Genomic DNA, 13,014 nt, shown 5'->3' on the forward strand with positions numbered 1-13,014 from the left:
AACCACCCAGAGAATACAGCCTTCCCTGCTAGCAAACACGGCCTCTAATTTTCACCCACACTGCAGGGGGAGAGCGGCCACCCCAAACAGAAGGGCAACCTGAGGCTGTGCTGGGGAGCTGGGTCTGGCGTCCCGTGCAGAGGTTCTCCGAGGGTTGATTGACAGGGCAGGCGGTCACATGATGCTGCCACGCCACTTTCCCATAGCCAGCGTGCAGCAGCAGCCGCTGCTCTAGCCGGAGGGCGGGGAGGGGGGAGCTGGGAACAAACAAAGTTCCAGGCGCAGGAGCAGCTGGGAGCACTCAGAGCCCGGGCGCTGCCTGTCCCGCCACCTCTTGCTCGCTTGGCCGGAGGGAAGCAGGCGCGCGGTTAGCGCCAGCCTTGCCCAGAGCCTCAGCCCCGTCCTGTCTCACCTACAAACAAAGGGGAAATCTCGGGGACGAACGCAGCAGCAGGAGCAGCAACAGCTTGTACAAAAAGTTGCTGAGAGCCCGCCTGCAAGGGGGGCAGCTAGAGCCGCTTCCTACTCCCGAAGGACCCGGCGAGAGGGCGGAGGAAGGTGTTCGGGGGGTGGGAAGATTAAGCAGGAATTCTTCAGCTGGAAAAGCTTTTTTTTTTTTTTAATCGATTGATTGTTTTGTACTCGCTGCCGCTTGTTTGGGGCGGCTTCTGCAGCCGCTTGTCCCGGTCCCGGCGGTGGGAAGGCCGGCCGGGAGCAGGGGAGAGGAGCTGCAGCTCGGGGCGCTTCACGTGAAGCTGGAGCTCTCTGGCCCCGGGGTGCAGCGGGGCTGGGCACGCAGCGCAGTAGGTAAGCCGGTGAGTAAGCGCTAGCCCGGGGGCGGGACGCCGGCGCCTCCGCGAGGAAGGGGACGGGGGTGTTGTGCCCTGCTCCGGAGGGGTCCTGGCTGAGAGCTCCCCCTGCGGGACTTGCCTCCTCTCTCCCCGCGTGGGGAGGCGACAGCCGCCCAACCCCGGGTGGAGGAGCCCCCGGCACGAACGGGGCGGGGGGTTCAACCTCAGCCAGACCCTTCCGAGGGGAGCCAGGGTCCCCACCCGCGGGCGGCTCGTTCGGGGCTGCAGGTGCCTTTCCCGCCCCTCGCACGGGCTGGGGCGCGCGTGGGAAGAGCAATGTCCATAACGTGGTGTCTGTCTGCTGCTGGTAACCGCCTTTGGGGTGGCAGCAGGTGCCGAGGGAGGCCCAGGGCGACGCCTGGACCCAAGGGGGTGCAGCCCCTCGCGGCTCGGGGGCCTTGCGGGCTGTGTCCGGGGAAGATACAGATTGAGACCATAGGTGCAAAGGTTGCTCTGGGTTACTCGGGGGCGGGGAAGGGGGAGATGGTGGTGTGCCAGCTGAATCCAGCTTGCACCCCGCGTTGTTATTGCTCTAGTGATCGGACCTCTTTGGTCACTTTCCTCTTTCCCCTTCTCCCACCCAATTTGTTACAGTTGTTTCTCAGCCCATAGCATCTTGAGGCGACTTCTTTCTCTCTCTTCCCCCCGGCTCTCCCTTTCTGCAGGTGTCATTTAGATGAAAACAGGTGTGTGTGTGTGTGTGTGTGTGTGTGTGTGTGTGTGTCGGGGGTGGGGAAAGATGTGATGATTAAGAAGAAAAAGTCACGCTCTTTTTTCATGTTATGTGACTAAACTCCGTAGGAGACAAGTAACTCAACACCCTATATAACTTTGTAAGGAGTGTATATGTAAAGTTTGGGAACTGAGCCAGGCTCTGGGGTAGTGGGCAAACTGCTTCCTTCATAATTTGCTCACTAGTAAGGGTTAATCTAGCCAGTCCGAGTTTGTTTCTGTTCTGTGGAGCGTGACTAGCAAGTGGTGAGGATAATGTTCTTAATAGTGGTTTGATTAGTGTTGCATTGGAAGAAATGTGGAACTGATTTCCAAATACCTAAGATTTAAAGTTAGGTATACAATGTTGATATTCCAGTTATGACAAGCTTCATAATTCTTGATCTTTGCCCCAAAGTCTTTCTTTGATGTCCCATGGAAATTTAAAATGTAATGACTTCACTTTCATTTCACTTGTATATTTTGCACTTCCCAGTATACTAACATTAAGCAGTTTCCTTGGCTGTGTTTTTTCTTTGTAACTTGTAATCAGAGTAGAAAAGAAATTTTAATCTTTTTTTCTTTGTGAGTTATGTTAAAATGCTCTTTAATTGGAAGAGGAACAGAACTTTTTAATGACAGTGATATTTATAACACTTGATAAGCACTGAAAACATGTATGATGTCAAGCATATACCATTGTTCACATGTATTAAATCAGAAATTATTAATCTATACATGGAATGATCAGTCTTTAACTACTTTTTTCCTTCTATATTATTTTAGGTATTATTGCTGAAACAGTCCTGTACATACAAATTCTTCCAAAAACAGTTTCTATTATACCAGAGAAGAATTTCAAGGCTGTACAAGGATGGCCAAGGTTTCAGATCAAGAGGAAGGACCTGGTGGAGGACACAATGAATTCAGTGATATCATTAAGTCCAGATCTGGTAGGTTGGAGATATACAACTTTGTTTTTCTGCTTCTTTATATATCATTGATTATGAAAATATCTCAAATTATGTGATGCAAACTGCCATTTAATTGACAAGTTCCTAGCCTCTGTTTGCCAGAAGCTGGGAGTTGGCCACAGGGAATGGATCACTTGATTACCTGTTCTGTTCATTCCGTCTGGGGCGCCAGGCATTGGCCACTGCTGGGCTAGATGGACCTTTGATCTGACCATTTATGGCCCGGTCTTAAGTTCTTGCAACTTTGTTGTCTTTTTATATGTTTGTGTAGTATCTAGCATTAGGAGGCCCTGATTCTAACTGGGGCTTCCTGATTCAACTAAAATGTGTGTGCATATGTATAAAAAATAATAATTGGATATCTCTACATTGGTAACCAAATCCATTTTATTTAAGATCCACCTTCTGCATTATAATTACCTCAGATTTTGTAAATAAGCATGTGTTTAAATAAGTGCTCTTACGCAACCAAGTTTTGGCGGCTGCTTCTGTGTTTATTTCGAGCTGTGGAAAATGGTTATTACAGGTTGCAACACTGTAAGGTGCTTTATATGTTTAATAGTACGCTGTAAAATGAATCTACTTTTTTGACATGCTACTGTCTGACTTTAGCACCACAGACATGTCCTGTACCAAAAACATTTTGTGTCAAAGAAACAGTTTCCGGATAATGTTTTTTCCAGAATTATTTTTAAATGTTCTGCTTATGGGCCTTTCTGTAGTTCCTATTGCTGTTGTATGTGAGTGCTTCACAAACATTAATGAAGTTATTCTTACAACAAGTAGGGAACTGTCTATTACCCCGTTTTATAGATCAGTCGCACAAAAAGGTGAAATGACTTGCTTAAGGGCACCCAGGAAATCTTTATGCAGAGACAAAAACTGAACACACTCGGTTTCCTAATTCAGTGTTTTATCCTAAAGGCAGACTACATTTGATATCCACAGTGTAACAAACTGGAACTTTTCCAATCATTTACTACAATAGTAACAAAATGGCTTTGTAACTACAAAATATATTTGTGTCCTAGTGTAAATGCAGGTAGATAAGACTCAAAATTATGTATATGCAATTAGTGTACATATAACAAGATACGATGGGCGGGCCACATAGCACGGTTCACGGACAATAGGTGGATCGCAATCATTACTGAGTGGTACCCACGCGAACAGAAAAGACCACCTGGTCGGCCTCCAAAAAGGTGGGAAGATGACATTGTAAAACGTTTCGGACGAATGTGGAGAAGAAAGGCAAGTATGTGAGAAGAATGGCGGATGTGTTGTGATCGGCCTAGTCTTAATGACAGCTGAAGACCGATCGATCCAGGTGATGTATCAAATTAAGTAGGATACAAATTTGGGACCAGATCCAAAGCCCATTGAAATCAGTGGCAATCTTTCAATTGATTTTTGGATGTCTTTGCATCAGGCCTTTGAACACAGCTTAGTTTTAGGAATCTCCATTTCCCTCCCCCCCCCCCCCCCCCCTTTTTTTTTTTTTTTTTTTTTTTAAGTGCATGAGTTCAGAAGGTGGAAAGCTTTTTCTTAACTTCTGGAAGTACAGTTTGTGAAACACTATTTGTGGTTTCATTCATATATTTTTTTCAAAGTTCTGGACCATATTTGACCTGGTTGGAAATGTCTACTATAGGCCAAGGATTCTGGGTTGGTGAGCACCTGTTTTTTGTGTGTGACAAATACTGTAATTTTTGCAGGCATTTTGCAGAATCATTGCTGTATTTGATAAGTCCTCTGTATAAATAGAATGTGCTGTAGTTTCCATTGTTCTGATATGGACCTACACCTATCTATAGTAGTCCTTCTTACTTCTTTCAGAGTAGCAGCCGTGTTAGTCTGTATCAGCAAAAAGAACAGGAGTACTTGTGGCACCTTAGAGACTAACAAATGTATTTGAGCATAAGCTTTCGTGGGCTAAAACCCACTTCATCAGATCTCATAAATTAATTATATATTTAAGATATGTTTATACTAAAATCAGGAATGACTTAATTCAACTTTTTAGCCTAAATTGAAAATGGGATTTTTTTTTTTTTTTTTAAATCCCATTTTCAAAACCCCTAAGCACTAAATTTGGATCTCAGGTATGCAGCATGCATCGCTACATACTTTAAAGTTAATTATTACACTACATAGCTGAGATCTGAACCAGCCCTTATAACTAAGCCTGTGGGAGGGATTTTTTTTAATGAAAGGGACATAATGTATCCAAGTATAGACAGCAACAAATTAAAGGCTAATTGCCAGGTCTAAAATAAAGGCTAATTGCCCCTCCTCTTAACCCACTGAAAGCTTCCTTCCCCCCTGCCCCCCCAGTTAAAGGGATATTCATGTTGGCACTTTAATGGGAAGCAACCCAGTGTTCCATTTATCATTTGTATTTTCAGTTTGGGTTGCTGTTCATGCTAGAGATACAAATGGTCAGAGTCCAACAAAAATATTAACATAAAATAATTCACTTCTCATAAAATGCTCCCAAATTATTTTTAATAGCTGATTTCACAAATATATTTTTGGGAGGATAGGGGATGGGACAAGATTTTGTTTTTCTTGTATGGTGAGGGAAGGGTCTTTTTATTTTTATTGTTTTTGCTTCTCATGATTCTGAAATGTAAGTATGCATGCACAGCTTTTCATTATTAGTGGAAGTAAGAAAACAGCTGCTTGTCAGAATTTTATTTACACATCAATTTAAATTGTCAAAATATTTGTTTAAAATGTCTCATTACTGTGGTGCAATTTTTTTTTTTTAATCGTATTTAAAAAAAAGCTAATTTGGTCCTCTGTGGGAGGGTAATATAGTGCCACTTAGATTGAATTCAGCCAAGCCTATTTATATTTTTTTATAATTTTGACAAATATCAGTGTGTATTTTAAACCATTTTTATGAATTAACATTTTCACTGTTATGGAAAAGTGTTGGGGGAATCACACAGCGGGTAGGAGCCAGACAATAATAAATAACCGTAGACCCTGAGATTCAAAAAGTTTAACTTTTTTCCAACTTTTCTTCCATTCATTATTTGTTCTTTTTCTAAATAAAGAAATCTGCCAAACAAGATGTTATTTAGGATGTCTGGATTATTTTAATAATTTAGGGAGCAAAATTCAGCAGTAAAATAGTAACTTGTGCTCAGTAGAATGTCAGAATTTCAAAAAGGAGGGAGCCAGGGAAAGAATGTATAGTATAAACCTAAGAAGACAATCAAACTGAGTGCATGACCAATCTTGGTAAGATTTGCTGCTTTAATTAGCTGGCTTTGGAAAATTCAGTAGCAGATAGCTATTTCTATAATTTTCTATGCATTCATACTATCTTAATTGATGAAACCATTGATAGAAACTTGTTTTGAGCTAAAATGGTATTTACTCATGGTAATTTATTAATATATCAGGCCTTACAGATCTCCTAGGATGTTTAGCAGTGCATTTGTCTTCTGATATTTCTCAATTTTATGGAATTAAAAATGAACTATAACTTAATTTAAAAATGCCATTAATTTTAAAGAAAAACTTGGAAAAATAAGTGCAGTATACAGTTGGAGGATGGGAAGAATGAATATTCTGTAGAAATACATTTCATCATACGGTATTTGCTATAAAAGTACAAAAAAACACCCCCCCCAAAAAAAAAAAGTTGGAACAACTTAAAAACATCATTTACACAAAGAAAAAGAATCCTGGGTTACACAATTTCATGACCAATTTGCAGGGGGATGGATCTTTTATATGCCTACCTTTTTAAAAATAAAACATTAATATCTTCAAAATTGCATCGTAAGAATATTTGGAAAAATATTAACGTTTATAGAAAAGTTTTAGTTCAAGATCTAGTTCTGTCATTCAAAGATTAAATTCACTGTGCGTGGGAGTTCTTGTATGTTCAGATTGTGAGGGTGGTACATCATATTTTTGAATTAGTAAGACCTATCCAGTACATAAATGATTCTGGGGCAGGCAAACTTTTTGGCCTGAGGGCTGCATTGGGTTTTGGAAATTGTATGGAGGACCGGTTGGTGGACTGGTCCAGCCCTCACCCCCCCCATCCACCCCCCCCCCCTCCGGGACTCCTGCCCCATCCAACCCCCTCCGTTTCCTGACCGCCCCCAGAACTCCTGTCCCTGACTACCCTCCGCCACCCCATCCAACTCCTCCTCTCATTCTTGACAGCCCTCCTCCCCCCTGGGACCCCTGCCCCATCTCTGTTCTAAACACATTATTGAATGCATTACCAATTCTGTCGTCTTCAGCGATCAGTAAGAAAACATATTCCAAGACAGTGATGCACTTCTGTGGACTTCGTAAGTCATAAATGCTTGAGAATACCCTGTTTGTTTGACTAACCATAAACACATTTAGTTTCATCCCATAACCCTTCTTGTAAAGCATAGTTCTAAAGAAGAATCTCTTGAGGATGTGAGGTTTTCTTTTTAAGTATGTCTGATTAGGATTTATTAGTTATCAAATTTTGGGAGATACTCTACTTATACTAGACAAATATAGACACATATTCTGATTAGATAGTGTATTAAAGCTGTATTGCATAATTATATATTTTGTTTTTAAAAAAATCTATTGAATGTTTAGAATAACATATAATGATTGTGACCAAAACTATATTGTGTAATAACTATTTTAATCCTGGCAATTACATGGAAGCCAACCCAAGGTTTGCAGAAGAACTGTATTTACTGTTAGCCTCTCTTTAGTGCACAAATATTAGTGTCTTTTTGTTTTTTGTTTTGCTTGAAAAACTATAGCATATCTGCCAATTGAATGGTTATATTCTGTTTAAGTAAAATAATTACCATCTTATATAGGGTATTCCACGCATCTGGAGACATTAAATGGGTATAGGTCAAACTTTACACATGTCTGTATTATTCCTTAAAACAAAAATCATTTTAATAGATATGTTTTCCATAACACTAACTATTTTTATATGTAATCTAGAATGTACCTTTTTTAAAAAAAAGATCCGTTTGGGGAAATAAGTGCTTTTGTGTTTGGTTTTGAAAAGAAGCTTTCAAGAAGGAATGCAGGGGGATGCTTGCTTTATAGTGGGTGAGAAAAACAGTGCTGTCATCAGTCTGTTTTGAAGAACAGATGAACTTTTGCTGTGATTAATTATGAAACACTGAGGAAAAAGCCCCACTTGAAATCTGTCATGATAGTTTCAATGGCAATGTATATAATTAAACAGTAAGACATGACAGGCAAAACATTTCTGGAATATTACTGAGTGCCTCAGGTGCATTTTAAGGTACAAGAATAGATTGGTAGGAGCTTAATTCTCCTGATCTAGCTTTCATTTTTAATTAAATTAAATGTGGTTGACAGGGTCTTGGAAGAACTGATCTAAAAATTGTACTTTATTTTGAGAGGTCTTTGAGGATCACTTTTGGGAGTTGACGCTGTTGTTTGTAGAGAAGTATGACTGCTTCATGAGGATATTTAGATAGTCAACAGCTCTGTTTGGCTGAGATCTCCCCCTGCCTTGGGACATGCTTTGAGAAGACTTGTTCATTCCATAGTTCTTGGATGATGGCCCATAAAACAGTGAGTGGTAAATATATTGTATGCAACACATGTCCTAATCTCATTTTAGTGCAAAAAATTGCCAGGTGAAGCAGCTATTAACTAACTGGTGATGTAGAGAAACCAGCTGGTGATGGTATCACTTTGAGCATTTGTACATATGTGCTATTGTAGCAATCAGAAACTTGTTAAACATTAATAAAAAAAATTTGAACTAGAAGGGATTGGCCTGAATCCAAAGGCTACTGAAGTCAACAGAAAGACTCTCATTGATTTCAAATGGGCTTTGGATGAGGCCTTTTCCTCACTGGGGCTTCTGGGTTTTTCCTTAAATAAATTTTTTGCTTGTAAAATTCAAGCTGTGTGTCTTTAGCAAATTGTGCCTTGTGAATTTGAAAATCACATCTGAAAATTTTGCAGCTCTTACGATTATAAGTAGTTTGCTTATAACTGAGATTGCTAAAACTTAAGTTAGCAGGTTTTTCTCTTTTGTGTATGTATTCACTTTGTATATAGTTATATAGCTAGGGAGAAAATGGCTAACTGAAACAGACCTTATAAACATTAACAGGGGAGCAGAAATACTTTTTGTTACCTGTCGTGGTAGCTGTCATGACCTGTCACTAATATCATCTCATTGTTTCGTGTTACTCCCCTGTATCCATCTGTTCTGATTTGCCTTATATTTAGATTGTAAACTCCTTGGGGAAGGGACAGTCTTTTTGTTCTGTGTTTTGTAGAAAAATCTGGTCTGATTTCACCTCTCTGAGCAGCAATTAATTGATCTTTGACTATTAACGGTAAATATGCCCAATGGCCTGTGATAGGACACTAGATAGGGTGGGATCTGAGTTACTACAGAGAATTCTTTCCTGGGTGTCTGGCTGGTGAGGCTTGCCCACATGCTCAGGGTTTCTCTGATCACCATATTTGGGGTCGGGAAGGAATTTTCCTCCAGGGCAGATTGGCAGAGGTCCTGGGGGTTTTTCGCCTTCCTCTGCAGAGTGGGGCACGGGTCACTTGCTGCAGGATTCTCTGCACTTTGAAGTCTTTAAACCACAAGTTGAGGAGTTCAGTAGCTCAGACATAGGTCAGGGTTTCTTACAGGAGTGGGTGGGTGAGATTCTGTGGCCTGCGTTGTGCAGGAGGTCAGACTAGAAGATCATAATGGTCCCTTCTGACCTTAAAGTCTGAGTCTATGATTTCCTATTTCCAAACCTGACCTGATTGCCTGGAATGAGCGGAAGAGCCATGGGTACTGGATATCCTGGGCTTTATGGTAATACAAATAAATGTCAGTGCATTAACAAATTGAACTCCCCATGCAGGAGTGCTGTGATGGAGAGACAACAACCAAACAAGTCCCACATTGTTATTGCACTAGAATTGCAGCCACGGAGAGGTTTGAGGTGGGAACAGGGAGGGTCCCTCTTCCTCAAATTCTTAACCTATTTTTGTTTCCCATCAATATGATTGCAGAATCTTCACATCTTCTTCTGCCTTTAATGGCTACAGTGTTTTTACCACTGTTTGCGAGCTGTGAATCTTCATGTCTAGCTTCTTTAGTTCCTGGAATCATATAAGTAATATATTTTAAGCAACCATATTTCCCATATTTATGACAGACAGATTCAGAGGAAAGTGAAAACACAAGTATAGGTAACATGCTTGTACAGACTGCTGACATTCTTTGTCAACCCTACCCCCTAACACACACACACATTCTTTTGGGGAAGATTTTAGCATTCACAAGTTTGAGTGGGGGGGAGGGGATGAGTCGACTCTAGTGTGGAAACCTCTTAATTGTACTCTGTCCTATATATAACATTCTTAAAGATTGCAGTAATGTACTTTATATTCAAGCCATTTAGCAAGGCTTAGCTATGTCATTACTTGCATCTTTCATAAAATTACTTAATTACCTTTCCTCTCACTGAAAACTCCTCCTAGTAGAGCAAACACTCTTGGTTATACCATGCACCGTGTGTCACATGTCTATGAAAAGGGAGGAGCAAGACAATATTTAACTAACATTTTTGGGTTTGGAGGACTGGCAAAGAGCCTGGGAAAATATAATTCAGAGGGTGTTGCGGGGGGTGGGGAACAGAGGCAGAACAAATTGACTGTGACCATCCTCCAGCTGATACAGATGCTCTGCTGTGACATATCTATAGCTGTAAAGATTATGCATGTTTTGAATATGTTGTTCTGCCTTCATTGTGATGGACAGTACCCCTCCCTTGATGGAAATTCAAAAGTCAGAAGAGAGCAGCTGTTCTCCCTCCTGCATACTGAAATGCTCCCAGCACAGTGTAGGGGAAAGTTGCACTTTTTCCCCCCCCCTTCGGTATGGGGCTGTGGTTTCCATTGGTGGACTTGTGTTGGTGGAAGGATAACTTAATGGTTAGCGCATGTCAGGAGTCTGGTTTTCTCTGTTAAATTTCTGGAATTAAGAAGGGACACAAATAAGCTAAAATTTCAGAAAGTGATTATTTTATTCAAAGTGAAGGGAAGGAATTTTAAAAGTATCTGCAAAAGTAACTGGGCAGATGAATAAATAAACCTCTGTGAGACTAGAGAGAGAATAATGGAAATGGTTCCACACAAGTCAAGACAACGGGATTATTCAAGAAACTGCAGATTTATAAATGCCAGCAGCTGCAAAATGCAGTGTAGTTGTAGCTGTATTGGGCCCAGGATATTAAAAAGACAAGGTGGCTGAGGTAATATCTTTTATTGGACGAACTTCTGTTGGTAAGAGAGACAAGCTTTCAGACTTGCACAGAGCTCTTCTTTGGCCTGGCAAACGTACCGTCACAGCTAAATACAAAGCGGAACAGGTGTGGAGTCAGTGGAAACTCTGGATGGAGACAGCATAAAGGAACACTTAGAAAACACTTTGCAGAGAAAGGTATAACATGATCCAATGGCTGAAAGTTGAACCTAGACACATTCAGGCTCAAAATAAGGGGTAAATTTTTGACAGTGCGAGTAAAGAACCATTGGAACAATTTATGAAGGATCATAGTGGATTCTCCATCATTAACCATTTTTAAATCGAGGTTGACTTTTTTTTTTTTCTAAAAGATCTGCTCTATGAATTATTTTGGGGAAGTTCTATGGCCTGTGTTACACAGGAGGTCAGACTAGATCATGCTGGTCCTTTCTGGCCTCGGAATCTATGAATGCGAAAACTGCGATTTTTGTTTAGAATATGTGAGTTATTTTTAAGGGACGGTCAAGAAATCTGATACAGTGATTGACCTGAGGAAGTCATATGCATAACTGACTTGGACTTGAGGAAGGCGTATACAGAAGCTTAGCTAATGTTGAGGGGCGTGTGTATGTGTGTGTGGGGGGAACAAAAGTCAAAAAACAAGCCAAAATGAGGAAATGCCAAACAGATTTACGCAAAGCAATAAAGTGGGGGGAGGGGAGAGAAGAAGCGCACCTCCCACTTCCTCAGCAACACTTACTGGGTCAATTACCTTGTGCATTTGCTAGGCTTGGCAGAATGAGGGGCTGTTGGGGAGCTGATTACTGTCCTCAGGGCACTCCTTCCCCATGGGGTTAGAGTAGCTAGGGGGCTCCAGCTGAACTCTGGTCCCTTCTGCAACACATCTCTCCCCACTCCGTGAGGTAGAGGCTGCAAAGTAGAAAGTGTCAGAGCCAGTTCTGTGCCTGTAGGGCCTCTCCCACTCTGGAGTAGAGGTATGGATATTCTCAGCTGATCACAAGCAGTTTCTGTTCCATTTTCTCTGCCTGTGCAATACAAAGGGAACAGAGCGGGTTTGAGAATCTAACTCATTGTACCTAGAAAAGGATATTCCAAAACTGGAAATCATGGCAGAAGAATATCTACAGAAAGTGTACTGTAGCTGCAGTTTCCTCTAGTGTCCAGAAATCCTATTAGTGTGAGGTTCAGAATACTCCTGCACAATATACTCCTTCTTTCTGATTGGCTGAGCAATTCTGAATGTGGGCCTCAGTAGCATGAGAGGGGCTGTTAAGTAAAAGGCATAGCATGGACTAGAGTAGTGATGTTATTAGAAAGTATTCACTATACAGTCTAGAAAAAGCTTTACACTTCCACCCCCATTATTATTATTATTATTATTTTATTTTATTAGGATTTTAAAATCTAAATCCTTCCTAAAAACTCCCCTTCAGTTACGCATACAAAAAAACTTGATAACGCCAAGGCTGCTGATGTGCTGAGATCACTGTTTGTTATGCTGACCAATATTGTCTCATTGTTTCCTTGTACAGTAATATTATTGCTAACTAATACCTTCATCCCATTTAGCACATTTGTCTGATTTCAGAGGTTCTGCCAACTCTTATATCTATGACTTCATTTGGAGCAGGTGCTGAGCACCTCTGAAAATTAAGCAATATACCTGTTGTGCTCTAGGTTTTCTTTCAGGTTATACGAGGGTTAAAATTTGTGTTCTTGCCTGAGGAAGAGCTGTGGGAAAACTGCTGATTGGCATGCGTATTGTGCTGATAGAATGTGGCATATTTATATGAACAAAGTAGTAACTTGTGTATTTAAAAATGTTGGGTACTTGTGAGTGAAAGAAATTGTGACTGAGTGACACGTGGATTGGTTTTTAGGATGTATATAGTTGAAAAAAAAATTTCTGTGGGATACTGAGAAGGAACATGTGACAATTTTGTCTAATCACCCAGAAGTTATGGCTTGTGTTGTGCAGGAAGTTAGACTAGGCAGTCCAAGTGTTTCTTTCTGGCCTTAAAAATTTGCTAGTGATACGAAACCTGGTGGAGGTGGAACAAAGTAATTCAGTTAAGAATGATATGGAATTTGACAGGTATACTGGTAAGGGCAGATGCTGGGTTATGCAGTTAGCTTGGGAGAAATGTGAGGTTTTGAGTCTTGGAACAAAATATTTTGGAAAAAT

The 13,014-nt window shown here is 41.0% G+C and overlaps 1 protein-coding gene across 6 annotated transcripts in view; it reads left to right on the forward strand.

Moving 5' to 3' along the window:
- Positions 1-202: 202 nt before the first annotated feature.
- Positions 203-13,014, forward strand: part of UTRN (utrophin) — a 568,432-nt gene continuing 555,620 nt past the window's right edge. For 2 of the 6 annotated variants that reach the window (XM_065588778.1, XM_065588775.1), the window contains exons 1-2: positions 1,451-1,537; positions 2,349-2,515. In XM_065588778.1, coding sequence (XP_065444850.1) covers positions 2,437-2,515 — 79 coding nt within the window. In that variant the 5' untranslated portion in view covers positions 1,451-1,537; positions 2,349-2,436. Of the gene's footprint in view, positions 816-1,450; positions 1,538-2,348; positions 2,516-13,014 lie in introns of those variants that run through there. The other 4 variants (XM_065588781.1, XM_042848216.2, XM_065588777.1 and 1 more) reach the window with 4 other exon arrangements.

Source organism: Chrysemys picta, chromosome 3 (assembly GCF_011386835.1).
Source record: "Chrysemys picta bellii isolate R12L10 chromosome 3, ASM1138683v2, whole genome shotgun sequence".
NCBI lineage: Eukaryota > Metazoa > Chordata > Testudines > Emydidae > Chrysemys > Chrysemys picta.